Raw genomic sequence first — 16,819 nt, 5'->3', positions numbered from 1 at the left:
TACGAATCTAACAAAATCTCATATGACTATACCTTAACTTAAACATAAATCGTTAAAGTTAGTCAATGTGAAACAAGTGAATAGTGTAAAATTCAAACTGTTGCAACTATAAAAAAAAAATGGAGGAAGTATAAAGTTATAAAAGTCATCCTTAGTTTGTATTTTCTCTCATTTATTGTATTTGACCGGTAGCTTTGAGATAGCTAGCATTTATTGTATTTCACCAATAGGTAAATATCAACAATAATCAATTGTGATATACTACTATTAATTGCAGAGAATTAATTATATTCACACCTATCATAATTTTCATATGTGGTTGGCATACCATGTGGCAAACCATTATGAGGTTACTTAAATAGCTGTTTAGAATACATTGTCTTATAAAGTTACAAATGTCACCCTTAGTTTGCATTTTCTCTCATTTCTTCCCCTCTTTCAATTCTAAACTCTTTTAATTTTCCTTTCTCTTAATCTATTGCACTTTTGTATTAGCATCAAATTGGTTGATATAGGTATGAATCTTAACTTTGAATTTCCCTTTATCATTTGCAATAATTATAATAAACTAAATGAATATGTAATTTACAGGAAAATAATGGATGTGCCAGAGGATGCTTTGTTAGAGATCCTAGCTCGATTACCTGTGAAGTCGTTAATTCGATTCACTAGTGTATGCAAGTATTGGCTTGATATAATCTCATCGTCCGAATTTGCAACAAAACACTATGCTACTCGTCTTTCACAAAATTTTGATGAATATGGTTCATTATTGATCCTGAATCCCCCAGCTTGTTCCATTTCAATTTTATCTTACAAAAACCTCGCTTTGGAAACAGCCTTTAAATTTAGACCTGCTGTTGATTATGAACAACCTAAGTATGATATATATCATCGCGATGTAGTTTATGAGTTAAGCATTCACGGCCCTTGTAATGGCCTCTTCCTTCTTTGTTTCACGAAACATGGAATTAAGTATGTTTTGTGGAATCCTGCTACTAGAGAAATATTTAAACTCCCTGCCACAGGTATTTTTCGAGTGTCTATTATCGGTATTGGGTTTGATAACAAAACAAATGATTACAAAGTTGTTCTTGCTGATGTATCGGAGTGTTCTGATGGGATGCTATTGTATTCCCTTGCTGCTAATTCTTGGAGGCATCTTGATGCCGGTTTTGAATTTGGGCATGGTTGTATTATTCATCGGAATTTATCCTCGTGCTCAAATGGTCGTATGCACAATTCGATACATTCTCAAAGTATTGATACACGTTTGTGTAATCATAGCAAAATTCTCTCTTTTGACATGGTGGATGAAGTATTTGTGCTGACCCCTATGCCTTATGAGTTAAACTATAGCTCTGAGTTAATAAACTATGGGTTTTTGGATCAAGGCTCAAATCATATGTACCCGACCGTGTATTATTTGATAGACAGGACCGATGGTACAATAGGTATGGATATTTGGGTTTTGAAGGAGTATGGTCCAACAGGGTTTTGGAACAAACAACAATCTATCACAATTTTTGATGATTTTATCAGATATAATTATAACTTACTGTTGTGGAAGAACAAGTTTCTTGTGTCTCGCTGCAGTGTTGATCAAGAAGAACCAATGGTTTGGTATGATTTGACAACACGAGAAATCAAACCGCATCAAATTCCTGGATACTACATTTTTAGCTATACAGAGAGTCTAATTTCTATTGCAAAAATCGCAGGTCATTCACCACCACCTCAGGATCATTTATCAGTTGAAATTGCGCCTGAGAGATCACATCAGAATGATTTATCAATTGAAATTCCACCTAGGGCATTACTTCAGGATCATTTATCTGCTGAAATTGCACCTGGGGAACTGCCCTTGTTACAGCAACAACAATATGCGCAACCAGGATTGCAACATGAGCCTCATCAAGAGGATTCATCCGTGGAATTACCCTTGTTACAGCAACAACAACAATATGCGCCACCACATGAGCATCATCAAGAGGATTCTTTAGTAGAAACTATGTTTCAACAACTGCAGCTTGAAGGCGAACTAAAACAAGAAATTGATGAAGACAGTGATAATTCGTCCCCTGACAGCGCGTTCCAGATGCCTCCTAAAGGAATAAGTTACTGGGAGATGGGAAGCATTTATATTGATTGTGAGACAGAAATGAAACTTGGTCCTCTCAGAAAAAAAGAGTTGGATAAATTAGACAAGCTGCCATATGTTCTTCAAGAAGTTAACCAACCAATCAGTTCTAACCCCTGTATATTTTAAGATTTCAATTAGGCAATAATATAGCTCTTTTATTATCTATCGTTTTATGTATTATTAGTACTTTAATTTTATTGTTTGGGCTGCTCTAATGTAATAATATAGCTCTTTTATTATCTATCCATTTCTCAATTATGATTGCTAATTCTTGATTATACCCGCAATCGTTGTATTCGTATTTGTAATAATAATGGTGTTAAACTGATAATTGACAGTTTTACTATACTCGTCTGTAACCTACAACACATTAGTAATAATAATAACTAGTTTTATGCCCCGTGCGATGCCCGGGTTGTTTATTGAATTATAAAATAAATTTTTAATCTTTATACGATTTGCTAGATTGTGAAGTATATTATTTTAACCGATTAGTATATATTATAAATGTATGTTTTACGCTTTGAATTATTTCCTTTGCCCAAAAAATATTATGATACAAAAAATAATTTATTAATTTTTAAGAATTATTATAATTGAATTTGTACATTTGAAATATTGGTATTTTATCGAAAATAAAACTAATTTTATCCTATGAGGTCTATTTAAATCTATCCAACGTGGCGCGACACTTGGCGAAAAGTTAGAACGTCAAGTGTCGCAGCCTCGTGACCTGGCTAAAAGTTTAGCTTTATATATTAGTTACTAGTTTTGTGCCTGTGCGATGCCCAGATTGTTTATTGAATTTTAAGATAAATTTTTAATCTATATTTCAAATTTTAAAACATATCATTGATACAAAATTAGTTAGGAATTGATGTGTTTTTGTGATGATTTAAACTATATAGTAGGCATGTAATGACTAATAATAATAACATTGGTGAAAAACATTTCTTGACCCGTAACCTGAAATAATGACCCTGTCCGAAATGACTCGTGACCCGACCCGATTGACAGGTCTACACACAGTAATAAAATTATATTAGATTGTAAAGTATATTGTTTTAATTGATTAGAATATATAATTATAAATAATGGATGTGGTGCATTTTGAGCTAATTCCTTCGCTCCAAAAAACATACTATGATACAAAAAATAAATTTATATGATAATTTATGAGTGTTATAATTTTTTTAATAAAACTATAAATTAATTTATACATATTAAATATTGGTACTTTATCGAAAATAAAACTCTAAATTAACAATTTCATCCTAAAATTCTATCCAAATTTGATTGAAAATAGAATTTTAAATTAACTTTTTTATCCTACAAATTGAATTCTATATAACTCTATCCTACGTGGCGCGACACTTGGCGAAAAGTTAGAACGCCAAATGTCGCTACCTCGTCGCCTGGCTAAAAGTTTAGTTTTATATATTAGTTATATGATATGATAAGAAGAATATAACAAGTTTTTTGTGTGTATTTAAGTTTAACCCAAGCAAAAGGTGCAACGCCAAAGTAAAAAATTTACTTGTTTGCATGTTCGAGCTCAGCTTAATGTTCAAGTATTAAGCTCTAACTTGAACCAGCATTCTTTTTTGTTTTTTTTTTTTTTTTTTTTTTCTTCTCTTCGAGTTGACCTATTTAACTTGATCAAATACTTGCTCGAGCTTGATCGTATGCATTTCAAGCACAAGATTGAACGAGGTTTAAACAAGCTTAGTATAGCAAACAAGCATTAGTAAAAGCAACAAGTTACAATCTATCAGTACCTCTCCTAGGCTCCTAAGAACATAATAAGTTACTCTGTAACATTTACTTCATGAAAAAGAACATAGAACATAATGAGTAAAACCCATTTACACATAATTTACTTATGAATCTTACAATTCAAACCTGATTCTTAATATCTCACAATTCAAACTTGATTCATAGAATAATTATTGTTAGTAGATGGGAAACATAATGTAAATCTTACAATTCAAACTTGATTCTTAATATCATCAATTCACAATAATCCCTCACTCTCTATTCAATTTTTTTAATGAATAAGCTTTAACTGAATTTATTTAGAAGTAGTTCCCATAATTATCAGCTCAACTCACACTAGACCACATAAGATCCAAACTTTTCATTCCAAACACAATTAAGGTCAATTAATTAACACTTACTAAATGAGGCGATTATTGGACAAGCTCCAAACCTTTATTTCCAGATGTGCAAAATTCAAGAACTAAATAATGATCAATATAATATTCTGGAATAATGTTTAAAAACCACACCTTGGGACAGCAAAATTGTTAGCACTACTGAGAGAAGCTGGACCAAGGTGAAAAAAAACGCAGATATACATAGGCAAAGTATTGGATAATTCACAGCTTCTCTCCCTATGAACAAAATTGTGGTACATTAATGCCGCAACACTGCTTATTTTGCTTGATTACTCTCATGATGTTTCCTCCCAGCCTCAATTGCCTCCCTGTGAAGATCACAAATTCAAGATATTGGCAATCACTTTGAAGATCAGAAAGACCAATAAACTTCAGAACCACATTAAAGGAAGAACGGATAGGAACTTGGAAATTACCTAAAAGCAGTAACTAGCTCCCTATTTTCTGGGTCAAGTTGCACGCCTTCATAAAATGCATTGGCAGCGTCCTCAAACCTCTAAAATAGCATAGAGAAGGGATTAAATCTAATCTTATAGGAAGCATCATCTTAACATATGTTTTTTGAACGGAATTATATGCAAGGAACATACCTCCAAGAGACGTAGTGCAGCACCCTCACGATAGGCAGCCTTGGCCCAGTTTGGTCTAAGTGATCTGCATGCCTTAGCATCAGCCAGTGCTTGCTCAGCTTGTCCCTGGAGAAACCAACACAGACTTCTATTCGAGTAGAATGTGGCATCAGAAGGGTCTAGATCAATAGCCTGTCAAATCACCAAAACCCATCAAAAATGTTATCAGATCAGGACTTATACAAGTAGATGCTAAAGATTAGTCGGGGTTAAAACTTTAAAGAATAGCTTGTATCTGACTCTGATAGTTAAACCTTACCAGCCTTCACCATAAGCTTCTAAAAAAAAAAAGTGTACAGATGTGAAAATATCATCTAGATTTATTGCAAGTAGTTTTTGGAGATAATTTTTCTGTTTCAACTACACATAATATAAAACAAATGACAAAGTAAACATGATTTGTCCATAAATATCAAATTTGGCCTATTCAGTTGAAATTAAAAGTAGTTTAAAACGAAGGCAGTAATGAATCAAACTCACGAATCTACTCATAACTCGTCCCAAAATATAATTCCTCCCAACTTGAGTAGCTCATCAGAAATTTGCACTGTTTCCTCAAGGCATCTCCAGTAAACTCTTAATAAATGTTTCATACCTCATGCTTTACAAAGACCAGATAAGTGATCTTAAAACCTTTTTACCTAGGATAAAGTGATAAACCTGCACTAATCCCCTTTTCTTAAGAACAGCTCTATAATGAAAATTAGAAATTAACCTCAAACAAAACCTCCTCTAGCAATCTACAATTTTGATTACCCCTAGTTATTAGTCATGGAAAGGGGCTTGAGAACAAGTTAACTGTGTGCTTTCAAAAATATGCCAAGCATGTTCCTTGAGGAATAAAGATTTTTTAAAAAAAGTTCATATGACAGCATCAGACAGGTTTACAAGACAGGCAGCCTAAACTGTATATCTCAAGGTCAGAGAAGATTAAAAACTGCAGCTGAGTACATTATGAAGACACAGGCATAATTATGAAGACACAGACACAAAGTACTAGATTCAATAGCAGAAGCTGGTATATGATATAGTATATCAAATTTAAATTAAAAAAAATAAAAAAAATTACTCATACAAGTTATGCAGATAAACAAGAAATGACATGACTTTACCTGTGTGTATGCATCTGTAGCCAATGCATAGTCTTTCCTGTTGAAAGCTTCATGACCTCGTGATTTTGCTTCTGCAGCTTTCTGCTTTGCCTCAGGTGTCACCTTTTAATTTGAATACAATATGTCAGTAGTGTTATGAAACCAAAGTACAAAACAGCTTGCCCAAACTCATGTAAACATGTAACATCAGCATAACACCACAAATGTAAACTCCAGAGAGAAAATATAGGGCCGATTGACGTAAGAGAAAACTCCAACTTCCAAAAAAAAAACCATAATATTCAGATGATTGGCAGGCGTGGCAGCACACTACAGCCACCTAAAAAATGAATGTGGCAAGACTTAGAGATGAGACTATGAGAGCGATGTAGTTGTAACTCTTAAGTTGCACTATGTACAAAAAAAAACTTCCTTATGTAGTTAAATATTCCAATTTTTATAGTTTTACCATTTTGACTTTTTGCACTAGTGAACAATGGTGATTTATGTATAAAAACATATATATGAGGGATTGTGTTGGAATCGTCTCAATGTATAGTTTCTGAATATTAACTTTAATAATTTTTTTCTTATTGAATACTTTCTCTCTATTAATATTGCATCACAGGGGGAGGGCACAACTATTTTATTTATATATTTTTTGTAGTGGAAGGAAAGAGAAGAAAAATACAAAATTGCCCATGTTATTGTAAGCAAAAACTACAGAAACATGTGTTAAAAAGTAAGGGTATCGTGGGTATTTCCAGTGTGAAGAGATATTTGTTTCCCTAAAAAGGCAAGTGGTGCAATATTTGTGAAACTTCCTTAAAAGGCAAGTGGTGCAATATTAATAGAATGGAGGAACTAATTAAGATACAAATGGTAAAATTTAAGCCTCGACAAGCATGAAAAGTCAAATGGGTGAAATAAAAAGAAAAAGAGATAGTACATAATCATAAAAAAAATTGCACCATGACTGTTTTAGATTATGCTTACTGGCAGCAAAAAAAAAATTAAATGGACGTAATTCTTTCCATTTCCCACTTCTCAATACCATTTACCAGCAAAGATTAAAAAAATAAATAAATAAAAAAATAAAAAAAATAAAAAAATAAAATAAAAAAACTGATTTTATATGCTTACCTTAAGTGTCATAAGAAAATACAAAAAATGTCACAGGTGGAATTTAAAGATGAAAAATAATCAAAGAAAGAGCAAAAGTGGCACTCAAGCAGTATCTGATGTTATGCTAAGGGGGCACTGAACCAGAAGTTCCATAACAAAAGAACAATACTAATAGGAACAAGGAATAATTAAAAATGAAATGATAGCTCAGTAATGTACCTCAGGCAAATCCTGCCTTAATAAGTTGGTATTCTTTTGTGAATTAAGTTCTTTGAAACTTCGGGCAAGCTCCTACAATAACAATGCAAATCAATCCCTGCTCTAGTAAGTGATAGCAGGTTGAAGTAGAACAATACAACTAACAACAATTTAGAATGGTATATATTCAAAAAATGAAAAAATAGATAAAGACTTAGGCAAATGATGGATGAAAAAAAGACACAAAAGCAACAAATGGATTAAATAAGACCATGAACACTAAAAAGTGTCACGCAAGTGATGCAAGTCATGCAACAGTACACTCCACGAGTAATACCAAGGATATGCCTTTTAAATAAACTTCAATATACTAAAGCAAAAGCAGAAACTTAAACTACACTTTTAACCATGATTCTGTCAACCTCTTCATGCCACATTCAATTTCTATAAGGCAAGGCTTACCCTGAATCAATATGGGTAGAATCCTATAGCCACTACAGTATAAGTAGAAAAGCCTGACGAATGAGCAAATTCATTATTCACTCCCCCCTTGATCTTGGTCCATCTTCAATACCAGTTAAACAAAAAACAGAATATCATAGTGTTGCAACCTGCCAGCATGTTACGTTTCAAAACCTAGAACCCTAACTAACCACTTACTGTTTCGAAAATGGAAAGCCAGCATCTTGAGCACACACAAATTGACAAACCTGAGAGAAAGAGCAAGAAACACTCAATAACTCCCTTTCTGCTACACCAATTCCTCCCTCCCGCCCCCTTTTGCAACCCCATAACCATATTGTATCACCACAACCAAGAAAGGGTATAACGCTTGTAAGAACCTTAAACTGGGTGAAAACTGAAGCCTAAATTCTAAAACCTAAGGAGCATTGAAAATTCCAGGTCATAAAGTTGGACAGGTTTCCAGGTCATAAAGTTGGACAGGTTAATGTGCATATGCTAAGATGTACACAGCCTCACTGCCTTACCCCCACAAAATCACAAAGGGTTAGTTTCCAAACTATCCACAGCAGGAGAAGCGGACATGATAGGAAGAAGCAGGGTACCTCTTGTTTTTGAGCTTCAGACTGCATAAATTGGATGATTCCATCAATTGTCCAGTTAGGAATAGATTGAACTGGTGTAGTCAAGGGAAGTAGTATCTCAACTGCACTTCTATTCCCTCGTGTTGCAGCAACCTGCACTGGCTTCTGGCCATCCTGTTTAAGAAAATTTTAAAGTAAGCATGAAGTATATCAGAATATATGACAAGTGAACGATCCAGACCAAGACAATATACCAAAAGCAAAAAATAAAAATAAAAATAAAAATAAAATAAATAAATTACAAATAAATAAATAAATAACAACACAGCTATAGTTTATATGAAAAAGATATGTTGACTTCACCTCGTCTGTAGCATTCGGATCAGCTCCAGCTTTCAATAAACAATTGATAAGATCGATACTACCAAGATCAGAAGCAATATGTAATGGTGTCGTTCCACCTGCAGAAATATTGGCCTTTGCCCCTGCCTGGACAAAGTAAAGTAAGCAGAAGAATAACAATAATGGATGAAACAAAACAGTACTTCCTTCTTTCTTTTTTAGTTGGCATGTATCTTTTATGACGTTTGATAAGGCACAATTTTAACAATTAATATCACTAATTATCAACATGTAAATTCGTAAAAAGTTGATACACTAAAATTTACAGTTGGCATAACTCAAACAAGATCCCACATGACTATGTTTTATCGTAGCTATAAATCACAAAAGCTAGGCAAACTACAATTTGCGAATAGTGACAAACTGACAATATTCAAAATGTGTCAACTAAAAAACAACATAGGAAGTAGTAGTTCTACTGAGTTTAGCGGAACCGGATTATAATTCAGCTATTCAAGTATCTTTTTCCGGTGGTGGTGGTGGTGGTGTGTGTGTGTGGGGGGGGGGGGGGGGGGGGTTGGCCGGATGGGTGGGGGGAGGCCTACCCCATAATGATGAATTAACACACTAACAGAACACCATTGTACAAGCAAACTTCACAAACTACATCAAGCTGACCTGAATTAATCGCTCTAAGCATTCCAGCGAACCAGCCGCCACAGATGACAACAACGGTGTTATACCTTCATCAGTTTCAGAATTTGGCTGCAAAAGGAATGCACTGATTATCATGATCCGCCCAAATATCCATGAATGTTGGCCTCATAAGTCATTCTCGATGGATGCATGGAAAGGAAAACAAAATCACAAATTGCACTGAAATGAAGGAACAATCTTAGCAAACAAAGGGCAAAGAAATGATACAAAATTTCACACATCATATAAAACTATAAACAGCAATGCCATCAGTACAGCAATACTTTGAAACAATATATCTGAGAAAATCTTGGTTTTGAATGAGAAATTGAAACTTTTGTTTTTGATTTTGTGTTTTGAGTGCACCGCATTTTGTTTACAGAATCAATTTTTGATTGCTGTTTTTTTTTTGGCCCAATGTCCTACAATCTAGGTTAGCCTGACTTATACACTACAAACTGTGATGAACTGGTGTTTACTGCTTACTTACTCGTGCAAATAATAGTAAAATTATAGAGAAAGATTGATTCTTTGAATAATGTAGATAATCTGAAATTTGTAAGTTGCAAGAATTAATAAAGATGGAAGCTTTAAGATTGATTGATAATGATGGAAGGATTACAAAAGATGATTTAATAGCTTAAGGCTATCAATCTTCGATAGTGAGTTCAGCTTGCAACTCTCCAATAATGGCTTTAGGCCATAACTCTCCAAAAGGTTCTCACCAAATTCCTGCCTACCTATTTCCTTCCCTTCCCTCTCTATCTATACTAAGGACTATTAACCTAGTGCGCTAATATTAGTTAAATACCTATACTACCCCTCCTTAGGTTGATCTATTACACAAACTCCTATAAGAAGCTGACACTTCAGCTCTACAAAAAAATACACAAGCAGCAAGTAAGACAAAACAGGCAAGCTGTCATGAATCACATGCACTACGCTACTATACAGCAGGAATACAGAGTATGTAAATAAAAAGTATGCTAATTTCCTTCAATTTCGAAAGCCCAAAATCATCTGAAGTTCACTAATCTTATTGTTTTGAAAATGAGAATCATATATATATAGATCTACCATGTAACATATTACTCAGCTATTGGGTTTAATAGAGATAGTTCAGAGCAAGCATGGAGGGCATAAGGATGGTTGGCTTGGCTTTAAGTCAACGGAAAGCAAAAAAGTGTCCTATAACCTGAAATCACATTAGTGCAGGTTAGACGGCTCCAGGGGAACAGAAAAGATCAAAAGCAAGTCTGGATTGTTGAAGCAGCAGGAGAGCAAATCCATGCACAATTTGGTAAGTCGCACGTCCATGCAGCTTGTGTTTCCAGAGATCCGAAGAAGCTACTGGTTGGCGTTTTAAGACTTGGCACGCACCTGGATTTCTGGAATAGTTGGACATGCATCACATATCCACCAGTTCATTGATGCTTGATGTAACCTAGTATAAATAACCCCTAGTAGCTGGTTTTGGCTAGATTTTAGATTCTTGAACAAATTTCCTAGGGTGTCCAGAGACAGAAGAAAGATTAATAAGGGAGCATTCCACTCAAATGAAGGCTTGTAAATCACCATTGATTATCCATAGTGCATTTTGGTAGTTACCATAGTATTTTCCGCGTCTCTCTTGCATTATCATTACAGTTTCCCTTAATTATAGTTAATTGCAAGTAACTACAAAATACAAATTAGTTCTCTCTAAATCCTAACAAGTGTATTAGAGTGTAGATTTGGGTTAAAAAGTTTAGATTGTTGGTAAATTAGCTGTTTGTGATTGATAAGTCAAAGGCTGAATCTTTAGTGTTAAAGTTTTAATTTAAGTGTTGGAAATCAAAGTTGTGAGCGTTGGTGGTTTTATATATTATAAACAACGGAAGTGGAAATTTTGAGGGAGAAACTTTGGTTGGGAGATACTACGTATTATTTAACTTTTGGAAATGCAATTTGAGGATTACTTGTATCAAAAGTATATCTACTTACCTCTTAAGCAAAAGTATATCTACATGCACATATCAGCATAACATGCTTTACATTCCATTGTTTTAATTATTTTTCGGAAAATGTTATACATAGCCCTTAGGGCTACATATAAGCATTAAAAACACACTAGAAAATTGTGTAAAGTTAGGAAATCATGAAAATATAAACACTAATTACACCGATTTACGCTTGTTTTGGTCATGAATTCCTAATTTTATACCATTTTCAAGAGTGTATTAAATGCTTAAATATAGCCCTCGGGGCTACATATAACATTACCCTTATTTTTTTATTAAATCAAACTCAAACAATCTTCCCCTAAAGATAAGTTTAAAGCTTTAAACAAGAGTCATCCATTGAACCTCATAAGTACCAAGCACATCATCATCCAACTCTGTACTTTAGCATATTGTGTTGCCCCGCTTAGAATAGTCAGTGCAATACTCTTGTGTGCCTCCTCCTTTACCTTGTTCATTTTCATATAAATATTCATCACAGAGCACTGAATTTCCCACCATGGTTCTCCTCCAATGACCAATATTTATAGCATTTCAACTAAACACCTTTTGCGAAGCTTTAGCTCCCTCATGACCGCCTCTGTTGCATTTATTGTGGTGTACAGTGTTCCAGTTCTTGCCCATAAGCTACAATTGTAGTTCCCTTGATAATTTCAAAGAATAACCATCAAACATAATCTTGTAACTAGACTTGTCAAGTTGACTAACAAATCACTTGGCATCCTTCAAAGCCAGCAAGTCTCATTCCATAAGCTTTGCACTCACATCACCCGTACCATTGTGTCTTATGACTAAGGCAAAGTTGACTCCCAAACCCTTCATATTATTTAATCTCTTTTGCTTAAGAGGTAAGTAGATATACTTTTTCCACAAACATATCCCTGTTCAAACAAACTTCGATTGGGAGATATTATGCAGAATTTTTCCACAAATATCGTTAAAGTCCTCCAAGATTTTGTCTCCGTTGACTCCCAAACCCTTAACACTTCTTAACGTTTATCTATCAACCTTCAACCTATCACAAACTTTCTTTAAAATTCAGTCCAAGATTACACCTTTCTCCCCTCTCCTCCTAACATCCTCCACCACCTTATTGGCAACACAAAAGTTAACTTACTTTGCTTCAAAGAAGTAGTACTAGTAATCATCTTAAACCTAATTTCCAAGCATATTTCATAGTTATACACACAACGGAAATAGGATTATCAGAAGAAAAATAAAAAATAAAAAAAAAAATCCATCACTCTCTTAAACTGATCTTTTTTGGGATTAAAGTGACAAACATGGTATGCATGCTCTTTTTGAGTCATAGTCTTAACTCTTAAGAGCCTCACTAAACACCATAACATGGACCTCTTCGAGATTTGAATTGAAACATGTAAGACAACTTCTATGTCAAAAGGTCCTATCCTGATGTAACATCTAATGATTGTGATCATTGCCTTTAAATTCTTCCCTACATCAAGATACAGTCATGACATGCCTAGAGCAAAGGGGTTCACCTTCCACATCCAAATCTTCATTTCTCTCCAGATAACCACTAACGTCTACTCAAAATTGGCATACTTTCACCCATTAGTTACTGGTTAATTCTAGGTCTGCCTTATCTCTCTTTAAGCCCTAATTAACTTCACACATAATTTATTTATTTCTTGGTTTGACTAGACTTTATTAATTGAATTAATAGGGTAACAAGTTAATTAGGGGTTAATGGCAAATAGAAGAAAGAACAAGAGTTAATTAGGAATTGCTTAGCTAACAGATTTGCCAGATGTAGTCATTACTGATGGGTACACATGTACAAAATGGAGAGGAATATGGTCAATTTTAGAAAGTTGGGGGCATATTGTGAACAAATTGAGAATTAATGGTTTTATGGTGAAAAATCTGTTCTTTAAATATTTTACTGGGTTACACGATTTCATATGGAAGATGTTATGTCTAGGAAAAATCTTTAGTTTAGGGCTTCATAACTAACATACCATTATAATTATCAAAATGCTAAGTATAATAAATGAACATTTTAGGCTTAAGTTACGCAATACTAAGTGTTGCCATGCAAAATTCATTGTTAGTGAACAATTTCGAAGTTGCATCTCAAGAACAAGAAAGCAACACATTTGGGCAGAAAGCATGATCAGAAGACTTTAAAGGCCGAACATGCACAACCAAGATATCAAACCAATGGAGAAAGCTGACAACGTATTAACTCAAGGCCCTTATACAGCTTTATTGAGCTTAAAGGCAATTACATTTACTAACAGCTGCATACTTACATTAGCATGGTGCTCTAACAGAACCTCTACAGCCTCTTTTTGTTCATGCCCAGCAGCCCAAATCAACGGAGTGCCAGAATCACTTTGCGAATCAACAGGAGCACCCTTGGAAAGTAGTACTTTCATCAATTCAATATTTCCTGCATTAGCTTTCCAATGAACACATCAAACTGGAAGCACGGAGCCATAAGAAACTTCAAGAGGCAGTGGACAGGGTTGTTCTTCTTAGAAGAATCATTAGTCAAGTTACAAAATTCCTTCATACTTCTAGGCAATCTCTATCATGCTACCTGTGAAATATGGTTTGACAAATATTACAAAAGCATACCTATTCCAGCGGCATGGTGTAAAGCTGTAGCCCCTAAATCACTAGCAATTGCAGGATCTGCACCATGATCAAGAAGATAACTCACAGTAGCAATATGCCCTTGTCTGGCTGCATGAACTAGAGGAGTCTCTCCTGCCCCATCAAGAGAATAATATCAATTCTATGTACTTCAAATCCAATCATTGTTAGCTATTAAAGGAATGGTCTGAATACCTAAGAAAGCTTTGGTTTATTTTTAATTCTAGCTAAAATTCTCCTGCAAGTTCTCTAATTACTTACACCTATCTTCAGCACAAAATACCAAAGGGATTAATGCACTTGCAACACTTGCATAATACTCCCCTTCATCCCTAAAAGATTGACCCAAACCCAAATTTTACTTCTTTTAAGAGTCAAAAAAAAATTGAATAAATGGGTGGGCACACTTTTGGTGAGGAGAAAGATTGAGAGAGCGCGGCGTTTTGGGGGGAGGGATCCATTTTCCCTCTTACTTTAATAAGCATAATCTCTCCAAAATTGGAGAGATTTGGAGGGAAAATGGAGCTCATCTCCCCCTCCCTTTCTTTTCCCTTCCCTTCCTCCATTTTCCCTCCCCTTCTTTTCCTTCCTTCTTTGCTATCCAAACAAAGCGTTAGGGGCACAAGGAGTACGTCACAGCATAGAATGAACTCATATACAAAAGTAATTGCAAACAATGACAAAAGGCTAAAATATACAGCATTACATATTCGGCACATCTCTAGAGTAATAATTCCAAATTACTAGCTAATAATATAAAACAGTTTCAGCCAAAGGAAAGTGTCACCTACACCCCAGTTACAATATGTTAAACATTGCTAGGCATCTAAGAAAGACAGAATCGCACCATCACACGAGTTTAAGTTCTAATTTACAAGCCCAACTACTAAAAAGCCATTCGATAATCACCCAACAAGATGTATCTTATTAAAATAAACTGCATTTAATTCTAGAGTTACACACCAATCATAGAGCAACTAATCTAAACTAAACTGCTACAATTTCCCTCATTGACGATTTCTACAACGAATAATTCGATACCTTTCGAGCAAACATTTCTAATGCACTGAATAGCAATTATTAGAATTGAGAATATAAATCATTCATACCATCTGCATCTTTCACATTAACATCAAGTTTCAATTCCTCCAATAAATACTTGCAAACTTCAGTCTGCCCTTCTCTGGCCGCGAAATGAAGGGCGGTTCGATCATTAGCATCCTTAACATCCGCCACTGTCTTGGACAACCCTTGCCCATCATCCAATTTCTCCGCCATTTCTACAATCAACAAACATTAAGCTCAAATTCACACCATCAATTCATTGAATAAGCCAAGTAAATAACCAAATTGAGAAAAAATATACTCTTGAAGAAATCAAGGTTCCCAGTAAGAGCAGCATTTAAGAAATCCTGCACCTGTTGTTTCACTGTTAATCAGAGAAAAACAATGGAATAAATTATAATTTAGTCGAATTAATAGCAAAAAAGAGGGGAGAGAAAAAGGGGGAAGAGAAAGAGGACCTGCGAGAGCTACAGAACCGTCGGCAGCCATTGATGGAGTAGAAGAAAACCCTAGTTGAGCAGAGCAGAGCAAGAGTAATGTACAGAGAAGAAGAGGGAAGAACAAGTTTTTGAGTTTAGTTTAAAGAGAGGATTAAACGATGCTTCTAGCTTTGTGTAGCACGAGTATACATGTAACGGCGATGGTAAATGAGCGCATTTTTGGTGTGGCCAATCATGTCAAATAACCCTTAACCGAGTAATTCCTGACCAATTGTAATTCCTGCCCGATTTTGTGGTCAACCGCATATAAATGGGTCTGCGGGTGGTATTTTAAAATAGAGTTGGGTGATAAAATCAAAAAACAACGTTTTGAGGGATGATGCTTCAATGGGATGTACCTCTATAGGTGCGGTGGCAAAGGCCGAAAAGGAGGTGGCCAATGGTTAGGGATGGCATGCATGAATGCTAGTGGCGGAGAGTCACCTCCTTTTATTTTATCACCCAACTCTATTATGTCAATATTTTACTGAAATATATTAATTTTAATTTATTTACCATAAAAAAAAAAGATAAAATAAATCATCGTATCACTTGAATTTTATTATTTTTTTTTTTAAACAAGCAAGTGAGGATTTATTTAAATTAAATCAATCTCAAAGCAATAAGGCTTTGAGGAAAGTTCGACATATAAATACGTTCCGATGAGATCGAAGTATCCAATCTAGCTACACTATGTGCAACCACATTCCCACCTCGTATCACTTACTTGTTATAAAACCTTTTAATAAAAAACACATATTTTATAGAATTATAAACACAAAAATAAAGGCACAAACTTGTGCTATATTTCCAAAGAATATTCGAATGTACAAGATAGGGTATTGAGATTATGAATTGTATCTTCATTAAAATTTTCAAAGGTCTAATTTATACATGCTCTATCGAAATGGTGCTAATAGATGCAATGGCGCTTTTTTTTTTTTTTTTTTTTTAACAATTGTAGTAACATTTTGGGAGATATCTTTACAAATATTTATTTAATATCTTAATTGCAAAACAATTATAATGTATCAAATTTTGGCGCTAAAAAGACTTATAAGAATTACAAGCAAAATAAAAATCGATTGGTTATTCATACAAGATTAATTTTAAATTCTCCACTATGTATGTTCATTGAATTTAAGGAAAAAAAATTCCAATCGATCAATTGGGTTTGTAAATCATCGTAAATCTCTAATGTCCATC

At 34.4% G+C, this 16,819-nt stretch overlaps 2 protein-coding genes across 2 annotated transcripts; one reads left to right on the top strand and one right to left on the bottom strand.

Annotated features, from left to right (window-relative positions):
• Positions 1–415: 415 nt before the first annotated feature.
• LOC145626713 (F-box protein At3g22700-like) lies at positions 416–2,289 on the top strand. The gene is made up of 2 exons (XM_081679176.1): positions 416–515; positions 592–2,289. The coding sequence occupies exon 2, from the start codon at positions 599–601 to the stop codon at positions 2,267–2,269; it is 1,671 nt and encodes a 556-aa protein (XP_081535302.1). The 5' UTR covers positions 416–515; positions 592–598; the 3' UTR covers positions 2,270–2,289.
• A 1,920-nt stretch (positions 2,290–4,209) lies between these two features.
• Positions 4,210–15,741, bottom strand: LOC145626712 (uncharacterized). Its single transcript, XM_081679175.1, has 13 exons — positions 15,593–15,741; positions 15,436–15,498; positions 15,179–15,349; positions 14,052–14,183; positions 13,724–13,863; positions 9,430–9,516; positions 8,773–8,898; positions 8,431–8,583; positions 7,385–7,456; positions 6,062–6,163; positions 4,911–5,081; positions 4,737–4,816; positions 4,210–4,628 (listed from the first exon to the last, which is right to left on the bottom strand). Exons 1-13 carry the CDS (start codon positions 15,621–15,623, stop codon positions 4,577–4,579), a joined length of 1,380 nt encoding a protein of 459 aa, XP_081535301.1. The 5' UTR covers positions 15,624–15,741; the 3' UTR covers positions 4,210–4,576.
• Positions 15,742–16,819: the final 1,078 nt, after the last annotated feature.

Source organism: Chenopodium album, chromosome 4 (assembly GCF_948465745.1).
Source record: "Chenopodium album chromosome 4, dcCheAlbu1.1, whole genome shotgun sequence".
Lineage (NCBI taxonomy): Eukaryota > Viridiplantae > Streptophyta > Magnoliopsida > Caryophyllales > Amaranthaceae > Chenopodium > Chenopodium album.
Note: the sequence above shows the minus strand (reverse complement) of the source record. Positions and strands in the feature narration are given on the sequence as shown.